The sequence below is a fragment of the Leptonychotes weddellii genome, chromosome 8, assembly GCF_054177405.1.
Source record: "Leptonychotes weddellii isolate Sample4059 chromosome 8, ASM5417740v2, whole genome shotgun sequence".
In the NCBI taxonomy this organism is placed as follows: Eukaryota; Metazoa; Chordata; class Mammalia; order Carnivora; family Phocidae; genus Leptonychotes; species Leptonychotes weddellii.
Genome location: NC_138376.1, coordinates 95,647,628 through 95,661,580, shown reverse-complemented (window position 1 = coordinate 95,661,580; position 13,953 = coordinate 95,647,628). Strand labels below are relative to the sequence as shown.

Sequence of the window (13,953 nt, the reverse complement as noted above, 5' to 3'; positions counted from 1 at the left end):
TATTTAATAAACAGTCATTATGAAGCAACTCCAAGAATAATGGAATGATTCTGCGTGCCTCTGGTGGTCACAGGAAATTTTACAGTGATGTGTGGGGTTTAGGGCACAGATTTCCTTGGAGTAGAACTGAATAGTTCCAGCAAAGAGCTAGCAACATGACTCCAAAAGGTCTTTGAGCGGCCTTTATTCTGTTGCTCAGGCTTCAGCTTAGGGCCTCCTGAGTTAATTGCAGCCTCCAGCCTTTCTTGCAGGGCCAGCTGCTTTTTATGGTCAGAGGAGATAAACAGAGGCTCAATAGGGGATCTATTTCTGGCCCTTGAAAGGGCCTCTGTGCCGCTGGGTCAGGGGGAAATCGTCCAACCTCCTCCGTGGAATGCCTGGATGATTTCTCGGGGCTGTCCTCCGCACACTGGCACTTCCCGTACCCAGTTTAACTAGTAGATCAGCTAAGCGAGGCTAGCCATCATGTCTAACTTGGCAAACCAACATTCCAGTTTGGCAAGCCAATATGTGTGAAGTTGATGTTGAATTACTGGCCAGGATAAGCAGCATATTGATTTAGGGTCACAATTACAATTCAGTGATTGTTAATAACATTCTCTGGGTCAAGAGTGATTTGCTTGAGGGACGGGAGAAGGGAGTTTCCATTTATTGAATACTACCTTGGGCCTCCTGTAAGAACAGTATCCACAGTATATTTATTTCCATTGTGCGTTGTTAAAACGAAGTTTAACTTTATAAAATTGTGAGGGAGGTTTTTAACTGCTATAGTTTGATTTTATTACCTATTACTGTTCATATGTTACTATGTTAGAGATCTGGTTCCCCATATTCAAGGAAGGGAACTTGGCTACAGAGAGTTTGAACCCTTAGTCCAAGGCCACAGCACCCACAAACAGGTAGTAGAATGCAGGCCTCTTTACATTACCCAGACCATCATCTTTATGTGATGTGAGTTTCTTGGTTAGAAAAGCAAGTCAAGAACAAAACCACTGGTTGCAGAAGAAGCATTAAGGAAAAATATCTTCTGGGGACGCCGGGGTGGCTCAGTCGTTAAGCGTCTGCCTTCGGCTGAGGTCATGATCTCAGAGTCCTGGGATGGAGTCCCAAGTCAGGCTCCCTGCTAAGTGGGAAGTCTGCTTTTCCCTCTCTCTCTGCTCCTCCACCTGCTCTCTCTCTCTCTCTCTTGCTCGCTCTCTCTCTCAAATAAGTACATAAAATATTTAAAAGAAAAAATATTTCTCTTTTACAATGATTTTTATTTCTGCAAAGAAACAGCCTTAGGCCCATAAATAGTACATCTTTTAGATATTTTTCACTATTATCAATTGATTACATAAAAATGCATACTGTAAAAGGAGACAGAAAAATTTGAACCCAGCTCTAGCAACAAGTGTGCCGCTCCAATGATCTCTTTAAAGAGATGGGGTCTATCGGGACTGCCATTGACTTAGACTCGCTTAGATGCATCCGCATCACGGCCTCCACAAGTAGAAGGGCGCCGCACAGGCAGCCTCAGGCTCTGAGAGGTTCGGCGACTCTCCAGTTTTCATGTAAAACGTTGCTGCTGTCTACCGCAGCAAACAATTACACATTTTCTAGAAGGAAAACAGTGCTTGCGTCAAATGGGTTGTTCATCTTAGAGAATTCCCTGCATCCTAGAACTAGGTTTTTCTGGGGAACAGAGGAGGTGGAGTGGGTTTTCCAAACGGAAGCCTGGAGTACGCGGTAGATCGTGCTGTGGCTGTGCTTAGCCCTGTCTTAGGGCTGACCAGAAACTGTCTCAGGTTTCCAGAGAATTCCAAATAGGAAAGGGGAAAGTGCTTTTTCACTCCTTCAAAATTATTTGTTGAGCCATCGATCTCTATGTATCAGACAGTGTTCTAGTTACTGAGCCACCACACACCAGGCATTTTAACCCTGCAACAACCCTTCCAGGTAAGCGTATTCTAATTTTACAGATGAGGGATTTGAGGTGCAAAGATGTTAAGTAACTTCTCCTAGTTGCCGGAGCTAAAACGCAGAGCCTAAATTTGTAATTCGTCTGTCCGTCTATGTTCTATTATGCCTGACATGCATATAGATGCTATACATATATATATACATATATAGCCTATAAATAAAATATTTGAGACATATCTATACTAAAAGTAGTGGTAGTTTATCTAAAACTGAAATTTAATTGAGTGTCTTGCATTCAGTGTGATAACTGCTGGGGGGTAGCCTCCTCATGGCCAGCAAGGAGGCGACAAGCTGTCATCATGGTGCTCGAATTTTATTTCATGTTGGATTAGGACCCACCCATATGATTTCATTTTACCTTAATTACCTCCTTAAAGGCCCTATCTCCAAAGATGGTCTCATTCTAAGGGGCCGGGGTTAGGATTTCGACGTGTGAATTCTGAGGGACACAGTTCAACCCATAGAAAGATCATACTAGACCAGAGTGGGCCCTAAATCCAGTAACTGAAGTGAAGTGAAGACACCACAAGTAAAGAAATGCCAAGGATTGCTGGCAACCACCAGACACTAGGGAGAGGCATGGAATAGTCTCCCTCGGGGCCTCCGAAAGGGACCAACTTAATGTTGAACTTCGATCTCCAGAAATGTGAGAGAATACATTTCTGTTGTTTTATGGCATCCAGTTTGTGGTACTTTGTTATATTAGCCCTGGGAAACAAGTACAAAGTGCCTTGTTTGGGAGTGATTTGCAAGGAATGCTCAACAGAGGAGGCCATGGTGATGTGTCCCATGTGGTATGGCCAGGATGATATTCTGCAGAAGATACTGGGCCTGAGGGCCATGGAGGAGGAGGAGTTCGATGGAGCAGGAGAAGGTAGGGAACCAGCCTGTGCGAAGGCACGGGGGCTTGACATGTTCGGTCCGGGTTGGAGAAATGCTAGAACTGAATAATTTGAAGCAACTTTAAAAATACGTTGCACAGATCCAAATTTATCTGCTGAAAGAGATCTTAGAGATTGCCACCTCACTGGTCATTTTAGACTGACCTCTGGATAGTTATGTGGCTAACCTAATGTCACCAACCAAATTAGTCAAAGAATTCAAGGTAGGAATCCATTGTTGAAACCCCTGCCTGGCACTGTCTCCCCCAGACCAGTGCTGGAGCCTGGCCTTTTCCTAAATGCACGTGCAGTATATTTTTATAATACAGCAGGGGCTCAATACATGTTTACTGAAAAAATAATTAAGTGAATAAAGAGTACTGAATGGGTTTTCCAACGAATGAAAAAGTCAGAAAGTAACTGGCATTATCCCATGTGCTTGCAGATACACTGTTTGCATCAGAATGTGCATACTGATCCTCCGTATTCTGTGAGGCTTCCCCAAAACATGCCACAGCAACACAACACAATCCACTTTCCAGAAAGCATACCCCGGATTTCTGTTCATTCCTGTTTCTCTAGTCTTAGAATCTAGTGCAGAAATGACTTCAATAGATCTTTCCAAATTTACTTACGTTCATGTAATTGTGCCATTGTCAAATTTTACCTTTTCATTTCTTTAAATTCCAAATGTACTGGAAAAAAAGACAAGAGTCTTCTCTTTTAAAAACTTTTATTAGGCATTGCTAGATGACGTTGCATGATGTATCACACGCATCATGCGAGTAAACAGCACTCCACAGGAATCCGTACAATAGCTCATACAGTGACAATAAAAATAGTTGATTCCCATTACAGTTTTCATCCGAGTAGAGTGTCATTATATCCTTCCATGAGATCTGATCTCACAGTTAAGATTACCCTTCCATTCTAAAACAACCAACCAAAAACATTAAAAAAAAAAAAAAGAAAAAGCCCAACCACAACAAAAGGCCATAGGGACATACCGAAAGTCCAGAATTAGACTCCAGAATATCGTAAGGTATCCACCTTTTGAAAGATTTGCCCCTAAAATTTGTGTGATCTGACACTTGGGTTGTTTTTACTGCCAGCAGCAAGGGAGATTGTATTTGCTAACAACGAGCAGTACACCAACACATATCCACGGACAATTCTTGAGGTAATAGATTTTTAAATTTCACTGCTTAAAAAAAAAATCTGTTAATTTCCAGGTCCCGTCCAGCAGGACATATCTGTTGGCAGGAAGATTCTTTTCCTCTTTTTTTCTTTGTCAAATATGTACACATATTTTCATATACAACCTGTGTCTTTGTCTTTTCTAAGCACACGATTTATTTTAATTATTCATCATACATTCATCAGGAAAAGTTGAATTACATACTATGGTACATAAACAATACAACAAACCCAACTTTTTATATAAAGCTAACACAAAAGGCAAAGACCAAGAAGAGCAAAATAACATTGTACAAGATATCTTGGTATCGATAAAGCCCACTGTGAATAAATAATTACATGTAAATAGCAAACACCATGGTTCTTCAGCATCTGTGTGGAGGTGGGTTACAAATAACATATTGCTAAAGACGAGTTGTAGGAAACAGATCAAATTCTTGAAGGTCCATATATTTACCGTTATTTTTAATGCTTTTTGTAAAGTAATTTTGTCCTCATTGGAGCTAAAAAGACTGACAGCCATTCCAACTTCCATTTCAAATTTTGAAGATCAGCACTCTTTTTTGCAGCTTAAAAGTACATTTCAATAACAATGGCTTCACATTATGGTGTTTAATATCCTTTTTTTTATTCTTTAGCTTAAAAATAAACACTGAATTTAAGAAAAAAATATTGGCTAACCTGCTGTTCCAGGGATAATACAGTGGGTTAAATGCAGCCTATATATACCTCTAAAGATACACTGTCTCATCAGCACTTTAAATATAGGGGCCAAGGAACACTCACAAAAAATATATGGCTCTTTAGGTAAGAAATAAAGTCAAGTGAAAAAAAAAATAAGGCACTAATAACATATATAAATGTTATATACTCTCATCACACAAAGCACCATATGGAAGGTTAAAGAAGTATACATTAGTGCTGTTGGAAAATAGGAATAAACCCAGTTTCCCCTGACTTTTATTCCTCAATTCCTTCCTTTCTTTTCAGTAATTAATGTATTTAAACACTAAAATGGTAGGGGAAATTATAAATTATACTAAAAGCACAATTCATGGAACCAACAGCATGAAATAATCATTTGGAAATAAGTTGATTACTCTAACAATGTAAGAAGTTAAAGTCTTTGAATACTCCCTATTTTCCAACATTTTCAACCCAATGGAATTTGTTTCTTCCTTTCCAATTTTCTTTCAGAGATTTCTACATAATATTATCTATCATCTATTTTCTCATTTTATTTCTACTGCCTCTTTTTAAAAAATATAGTCAAAATAGTTCCCTCTACATAGTTTTATGAATACCAAAGTTAATAGTATGGCCAATGAAATGTAGAAAAAGTTAAAAAACAAAATCATGTACATATTTTCCAATGTCATTAAAAAAGAAAATCTCTTTTCAGCTAGGCTTATTTTAAACATGAGAAATATTGTAATTTATATTACTTGGAAATTGGTTACAAATTTTGCAGAAAACAAAAAATTTCTGAATATACAGCAATAACAGATTAAACACTCAAATGTATTTCTTTTTAGCATTTTACACTCTGTGAAAAAAGAGAACGTGAATCATTTAATTGTCCCACAGTTTTGCAACAGGTATACATACATATAGATATATCTGTTTCATGAATATATCTTATGCCAAATTTTGTTTAAAATAAAAACAAAACAACTAACCATTGTGGTTTCTTTATAATGTGTTAAGTTTTAATTACACTGTTTTTGTGTTCCTTCTACACAAAATTATTTCTTTGATCTCTCAGAATTTACTACTTATTAATAATTGATTTCAAATAAACAATAAGGTTGTCAATTAATTTTTACATTAAAAATCTGTTAAGTTGTTCTTGTCAAGGTAAATGGTAATGTATATCTATAAACCAATTACTCTTCTCGGTGTCATAAGAAATATAAGGTTGGTCTACTCTTTTCAATGCCAAATACAGAATTTTAATTATGATGAAAATGATCAAAAATAACAAAATTAAGGTATTGTCATATGGAAGTTAAAAAAAAAAGGCCTTAAGGAAGGGGCTTATAGTCAGCTGATAAAAACTCATGATGATTTATCTAGAATTTTCTTTATAAAGCATGCTAATTTTCTATAAACTAAAAATATTCAAATATATAAAATATTTAGCTAGTGTTTACTTGAAAGGATCAGTAAAAGTATATTTGGACATAGAGGAAGGAATATGTTAATGAAAAGATATTATTTTTGAGAATTTACTGGATTATTGAGACTATTTCCCTACCTGGGGCATGTGGTGAACCCCTTCCAGGAAACTGAAGACCAACAGCACAGTTTGTCAGCTGTAAGGAAAAACCTGCAATGACATTATTTCAGCAATTTCTGGGGCCCTTTAACACCCAAGTTTGACTTTCCCTTAGGTTGTTCCATATCATATACCAAACCTATGCTAAATATATCTTGAGTGTTACTTATGCCTAAATGGTATCACTGAAAATGTTGAACATTTGCAAATGACAGATGGTTTCTCTAGAATAAGGCTAATGTCAGTTACATTCAACGTTACTACTTTATATTATCAAAATGTCTAATAATGTTCACAGAGTATGAATCCATGGTCAAATCTTATATACAAATGCTACACCACATAAATCCAGCCCCAAGTCCAAGCTGTAGGACTTTTTGCTGACACAAAGATCGAACACCAGACATGTGGCAATTTTGGATGAATCATGAATGATTTGGGATCAGGTTGGATGAATATCCACACGTGCTTTCTGTCCAACTAATAGGCAAACACAACACTGATTTTACAATATTCATGAAGCAATTTCTGAAGCTTGGTCTCAGAGTATTATTAGGCTCTCTGATCCAACTGATATCTTCTCATTCATTTTATTTCTTGTCAGAGGGGCTGGGCAGGGTAATCCAACTCCTATCAAGAGGAGGGGCAGTGTACCAGGTACTCCTCACACATTTCAATTTACAAAGTAAGCCAAGGTAAATGATGTTCACTACCAGAGCCAAATTATGGAGTCCTTTCAGTATTTGAATTTCATTTCATTAGTCGACGAGTCAATGGTGAGACGGAATTTAATCCACAGCTGGCCAAGATGGGAAGGGGACAGAAGAGGGAAAAAGCAAGATAACTAGGAAATCTAAAGAAAACGGGAACGGGATGCTGAAGTACATGAGCATTACTTCAAAAACAGGGAAGAAAGTCATTTAGTATCGATGAAAAAAGTGAAAAAAATGTGGGATAAACTTGAAAAACAAAATATTTTCTATGCCAATGAGTCTGTATAATCTAAGTGATACGGAGTTAAATATACCTAAAGAAATTTCTTTCTTAAGGCAAAAGAAAGTGGCCAAAAAAAAGGCAGTGGCAATATTTTGTGTATTTAAAAAAATAATTTTTTACCTTGTAAGTCATATTGTTATTCTCAAAACAGTCACTATTTTAGTGAAAAAAAGAATACAGTTCATGATACAGATAGTTACATGCTTCTACACTTGGCACTCTGTACGGGGATCTAAAGTATGTGATACATGACGGCTTCAGCTAATGCCCCAAACAGACAATTAATTACAAGTCTCACACTACGCGACTCTCTGCTTCTTGGATTTGGATAAAGTCAGCTAAAGTACTACTCTCAGAACAGGGATGTCCAGTAGCAGTCCCACATAAGAGTTGGCTATGAAATGAGTATTAGCCCTATCCTCAAAACCAGAGTTATAAATGAGTTCTACCGCATTTCTCCTTTAAAGATTTGCATCGTTGGTTTGCACTGAAAAGGTAACATTTCACAATCCTGAAGACACCCCAATTTTTGGAACTCTGATTTTGTTCAGACCATGTATTAATGCTTCTCTAAAGTTATTTCAGTTTTTTTTACATAATTGTAGATGTATATATTAAAAATGGGATTTTGCAACTTATTTTCCAGAGGAAGAAGATCGTAATTAAATTATAAGAATGTTAAAAAAGTCATGCTCAAACTGGCTGTTGGTGATAGTTTTGATTTACTGTGTTTCTAGCCAGTGGAATTCCTTTTATAGATTTCATGAAAAATGAAAATGCAGTTAAAATGCGGTAGAAATTAACTTAATATTTTAAACAAACATTCCAGCTAGGTTACTAAGGTAACATTAATTACTTGTTATGTTTGAGCTGATATCAATTTTTAGAATTACTGTAATTTTCGGAAACTCAGCTACATTTTTTTCGGGTATGTTTTACTTGCTTTAAATTTTCAGCTCTGATTTCTACCCTCTCCTCCCCCCTCCCCAAATTTACAGGTGACATATATTTACTAATACTGTTATTCTGTTGTCTCCATCAAAATATATGCAACCTTTTCTTTAATTCTGTTGAATTACTTAAATGGCACAAGTATTTTAAAGTGCATTATTTCACTTTAAGGCTCTATTTATAATAGACACTAACACAAAACAATGAAGCTGACCACAAGAAAAATTACTTTCAATAACTGGGATAGATTTCACCTATAGATATGAAAAGATAAGCACGTAATCCAATGTGAAGACTCACATTAAGGCAAATGTGCAGTTTGCTCCTAAAATTGAAAAATAAAATGGCTTTTGGCATGATTTTTTAAAAGAAATTCATACTAAAAGAAGCATACCAATTACTCTCATTTAGGCCACTAGCTTTTTCTATAATTATAAATTTAACAGGCAGCCTAAAGTCTAATGTTACAAACAACTGCAATGTTTAACAAGGGAGAAGATGGATCAACGTCTTGGCAGATGTACTTGAATTTGACAAAGTTCAGGAAGGAATACCAGTGCTTTGCCCATGCCAGAGTGAGCTTTTCACCTGTCCCGTTCCTGCTCCTCTTTTGCAGTGAAGAGGAGCTAATTAGAGTTATCAGAGGAGTGGAGAAAAACCAGGTTGGGGAGAGTCACCAGGGACTGGACGAGATGACAGGGGTCTGATGGTATTTTAGGGGACCCAGGGGTCATTTGGGTGGTAGGACTGAATGCGAAAGGCTCAGCTGGGGGCTTGGGTGTCAAGAGATGATGGGTGGCACAGGACAGGGAATTTCCAGACAGGCACAGCCAAGCAAGCACAATGAAAGAGAACAGGTTGTGATCAGATTGTGTTTAATAATCTTTGATTGTTTTCCTGTCTGTTCTACCTTTACGATCAATAGCACCTAGCAGAAGATCAAGGTGGTGGCCACAGGTTGTTGCTTGTACCAAAAGGTTTGACCCCTCTCCTCTTCTTAGCTCCACATAGAGGTCTTAGGGAACTTCTGGGATTCGTTGTAAAAGGAATGTTTCATGTGATTTCAAATTTATGAGCATTCCAACAAACTACCAAACCTTACAAATAGTCAAATTTATTTTTTGTAGGCAATTGTGGTCATTCATAATTTCCAGCATATGCTTCCTATTTTTCACAATGGCATAATTAAGTTCCTTTGTGGTGCAACATGCATGAACATGGATAGTGTTTAAAAAAATGTGACAGACATTATCAGTTTAGCTATTTGCTTTAAATCCCTCAAATTTTAAAATGAGGCAATCCAAATATCAGTGTCCCTTACAGACATCTTGTAGACGTCTCACATTATCTTAGAAACATCTCATTGCATTTTTTTTTTTATTGGAATAAGATGGACTTTCCTTTATACGTTTTGGCCACATATCTATTTGGCTAATCAAGCAAGGGGGGAAATTATCCTGCAAAAGATGCTTTTCTTTAAAAACTCCTACATAAAACTCCTACATGGTCTTTCTTTTTCGCCAAGAAAAGGGTCTCAAATATAGCATCTCTACGATCTCATTCACTGAAAAAGCGTTAAAATTTTATTAAAATATCTTATAAAAAACAAATTTTGAAAGTTATGGAAATGTGTACATAAAGTGATAAAAATATATGTAAAAGATCTTCACTGATGCTTTGTAATAGAGAAGTAAAAACAATCTCGATGTCCATTCAATAGGGACTCATTAAGTAAAGTATAGCCCCATAATGGAGTATGTAGTAATTTACAAAAGAATGAGGTAAATCTATTTAAACACTTATGGAAAGGCATCTACTAATGTGTAATAAAATGAAAAATAGTCACAGGACATTAAGATTACTGTTCTATTTGTATAAAACTAATACACACGAACATATACAAACACACTTGTATATTTGCACAAAGTTTCTGGAAGGACATATATCAAAACATTAACAGTGGTTACCCCTAGAAAATAAGGGGTGGGGTGGAGCAGATGAATTTGTATTTTATAATTCTATATGGTTTCATTTTTTTTAAAAGGAGTATATATTACATTTACAATAAAAAAATGACAAGCTTTGGATAGAACGATACTTATTTTATGTGTACGCTTCTTTTTCTAATGTAGCTTTTAGAATTTATCCCAAAAGTTACTACTGTTTAACTTTCATTGTTGGCACTAACATATAAATAATCCTTCTTATTTTCTTCTTTCTTTTTAAGATCTTGATGACACTTAGTAAAAACATTCACAAATTATTACTTTAAGTCACCATCAGGGAAAGGCCTAATATATACCAACTTTGAAAGAGAAAAATGCATACATTAATTTAAGAAATCTATGCAACAGAAAAATGAAAAGCCTGTGCAACACTGTGTACAGTATCTCAAGCATTGATGAAAGAGTCTTCACTGATGAAAGACACCACGTTGTAACTGGAAAATTGGAACGTTTCTAAATAATATAAAAGTATCTCCAAAAGATAAGTTATTCAAAGGAAGGAATAAAAATCCCTGAGTAGATCAAAGACAAGATATGCAATAACCTAAGAAAATAGATTATCTAAGACCAGAGAGTATATTATTTAGCCAGTTGGTATATATGCATGTGGCATTTGTATTTATATGCAGCTATGGAAATATTAGATATGTGTGTATGTATATTTACATATACATATACATACACATCATACATAAGCATATCCACTAGATTTAGAATTCATCGCATTCACATATGGTCGAACTAACACCTAAGTCCAGAAAAAAATGAATTTACAAAAATTAAGCACTCTAATGACAGAATTACATGGATTTAGGATAGAAATTTTCATTCTCTTGTTTTAATACTAGAGCACATAGAATAGGCACTCAAAAATATTTGTCGGCTGGATGGATGAATGGTAAGATGAATTTGTGAAATTAGAGCGTCACTTTTCCTTGCATCGTGTTAGGTTTAGAAACAGGCCATTGTAGGATCATAAATGTCACACCCTCCTCTAACTGAATGTAGAATAGCCTAGAAACTGCAGTATAGCTAGCCTGAGTGTTATTCAGAAAGAATGGAAGTGTGCTAGCTCATTATCCATGCAAGTAACCTTCACTATCATGGACTTCTTAGGTCTGATAAAAATGATAAATGTTTTTCCATTTCGGAGCCCAACAAGACAAACTATCCATGTTAATGCATGTTTTATCACAGAATTTATTACCATTCAGATAAGGCTGCTGACAGATAAATGCTACATCTATGCAGATAGTTAATTTTAAGGATTTGGAGTCAAGTGGAAACTTCAGGCTTCTTAGCGGTCTTTACTTCCGTTGTGCTGATGAACTTCCATGATGAAAACAAAGGAATAACATAGTTTAGTTGCTTGTCCTTTTCTTATTTTTAAAGACGTCTCGGTTTGGTAAAACTTCCTGAAGATATTTCCTTCATTTTTCCAAAAGTTGTTTCTATTTTAGATAAACCCATGAACACAAAAAGCTGTGTTTACAAATTACCCTATCCATAAGAAGATATCAACACGTTTGAGAGTATTTGAGCAGTAAACATAAGAAAAACCCTTCAAAACTCTATTTTTTAAAATGAAAATCTTGGGAACAGATTAAAAAAGATAAAAAAGAAAGCGAGAAAGAGAGAGAAGAGGTAAGAGGTTGGGGTTTCCAATACTATCACAACTTGACCTAAAGCGGAATTATCTATAATTACAAGTTGATTAAAAAATTAGCAGAACAGTGATTTGTTTAAAGGCTTAAGCAGTTCTTGCTACAGCAAATTTGTTTTTTAAATTAACTAATCCTGTCTGAAGGATTTGTTCATTTAGTAAAGCACGTATGCCAAAATATAAAAAATCCGAAAAGACTGAACGTTCTGGTCTTGAGAATTTCCTAAAAGCAGCCTATCAGTTTCGTCACTTAATAAAGTTTGGTGATCCTCGAAGTGACATTGCACAAATTTCTTGTGTGTGTGCATGTGTGTGAAACAGAGAGAGAGAGCAAGGAATAGAAAGGGTCAACATCAAAATAGCCTGTTGTCTACATTGACTTTAATTCAGTCCATTACCAAAATATGCCCAGAAAGGAACGATCATCTTTAAATATGTCTATGAAAATATGGAAAATAGTGTAGAGGCATAGAACTTGATGAGTACAAGGTTATTGGACCTAGTTTTAACACAGATACTTATATACACATACGCTCACACCCCTGCACAGATACACTTCAGTAACTCATGATTCTTCTCATTAATTTTGTTTCACTAGTTCCCTTTTGGGCATTGAGATTTTTAACAATTATAGCATCTGAAGGATGAAGGAATTATACTGCACAGGCCACAGACAAAAACAGGTGCGTATGGTGAGCTTTTGTCTTCTGCAAAGTGGCCTTGCTAGTTTGTACAGGTGGCATGATTTCAGCTATTCACCCCACGTCTCAGAAGAGGGCCTGGAAGGAGGGTTAGGTACAAAGACCATCCAAACAACGCTCAGGAGAGGCATGCTCAGACAATTCTGAGGATAACTGGTTCTTAATGAAAATATTTTCTTCCAAGAACCAGTAAGAAGGTCAGAGTTATGATACAGATATTTATAGTCTATGAAAGTGACCATTTTTTTAAAAGCAGCAAACTGTGTAAGGAAAGGAATCAGGATACCATGGAGAGACTGCACCAGAGCCAGAGGCGTTGTGGCCTGCAGACAACCACAGGGGGACAGGACGGGACGGGATGGGACGGGACGCAGTGTTTAGCGTGCCATTCTGTGTGGCTCCTACCCGCACCAGCTTCGTTCCACGAAACCATCCGCATTTTACCAGTGCATTCCTGTCCGTGATCGCTTTCTCTGTTTTTTACAAAGGCAATAGATAGGAAATACAAATAAACCTGAGGATAAAAAAAAAAAGATTAAAGCTAATTAGGAGGAGGGGCATTTAGGTTTATACATTTGAAAAGTTTCCACTTTCCACTTTGCATTTTGCAGTCATTTACAAATGATCGCTACTTGGCAACGCATGCGGATGAAGATGGGGGAGACACCTACCTTATGAAATGTATTTACTTCTGTAAGATTTCATTCCGTGTTAGTTTCTGCAATTCTCTGCCCCTTTGAACAACCTCTGTGGCACCAGTTTGAATATGGAACCATGTTTTCTATCAAAATATCCAATCTTAGATTTGTCTTCTTTATTATCCCTAGTCATATCATTTACACCCTGATAGGACACTTCGGTCTCGGGCAGGACAGCACATCACTAAGGAACACGGGCTGTCGAGCCAAACGCCAGGTTCGAGTCCCAGTTCTACCGCATCTGAGGTCCTAGTAAGCCTGATTTCCTCCACAGTAAAATGCAAATAATAACAGTACCAACTTCCTAAAGTCCTTCCTAACTACTCGTAAGAACAAATGTCAGTTACTTTACAATTCTATCCGTCCCATACATGTAAATAGAACTTTACGTATGGAAATTTATTTTATTTAGAAAAGAAAAAAGAAATCCCATCTACTATGGGGAACAGTCATCAAAGCAATCTTTATCTATAGTGTTTAATTAAAATTCTCTAAAGCAATGGTTCTCCAAGTGTGGTCCCTGGACCGGCATCATCAGCATCACCTGGGAACATCTCAGAACTAGAAATCCATGGGCCCTACCCCTACATGGGATCAGAAACTGAGGGTAGAAACCAGCC

General features: G+C 36.7%; 1 protein-coding gene across 1 annotated transcript in view; it reads right to left on the bottom strand.

Moving 5' to 3' along the window:
- Positions 1-3,559: 3,559 nt before the first annotated feature.
- The window catches only part of RNF217 (ring finger protein 217), a 126,866-nt gene continuing 116,472 nt past the window's right edge, over positions 3,560-13,953 (bottom strand). Inside the window, exon 6 of the mRNA XM_081828922.1 lies at positions 3,560-13,149. Within this exon, the coding sequence (XP_081685048.1) occupies positions 13,076-13,149 (74 nt within the window). The 3' untranslated portion in view covers positions 3,560-13,075. The remainder of the gene's footprint in view (positions 13,150-13,953) is intronic.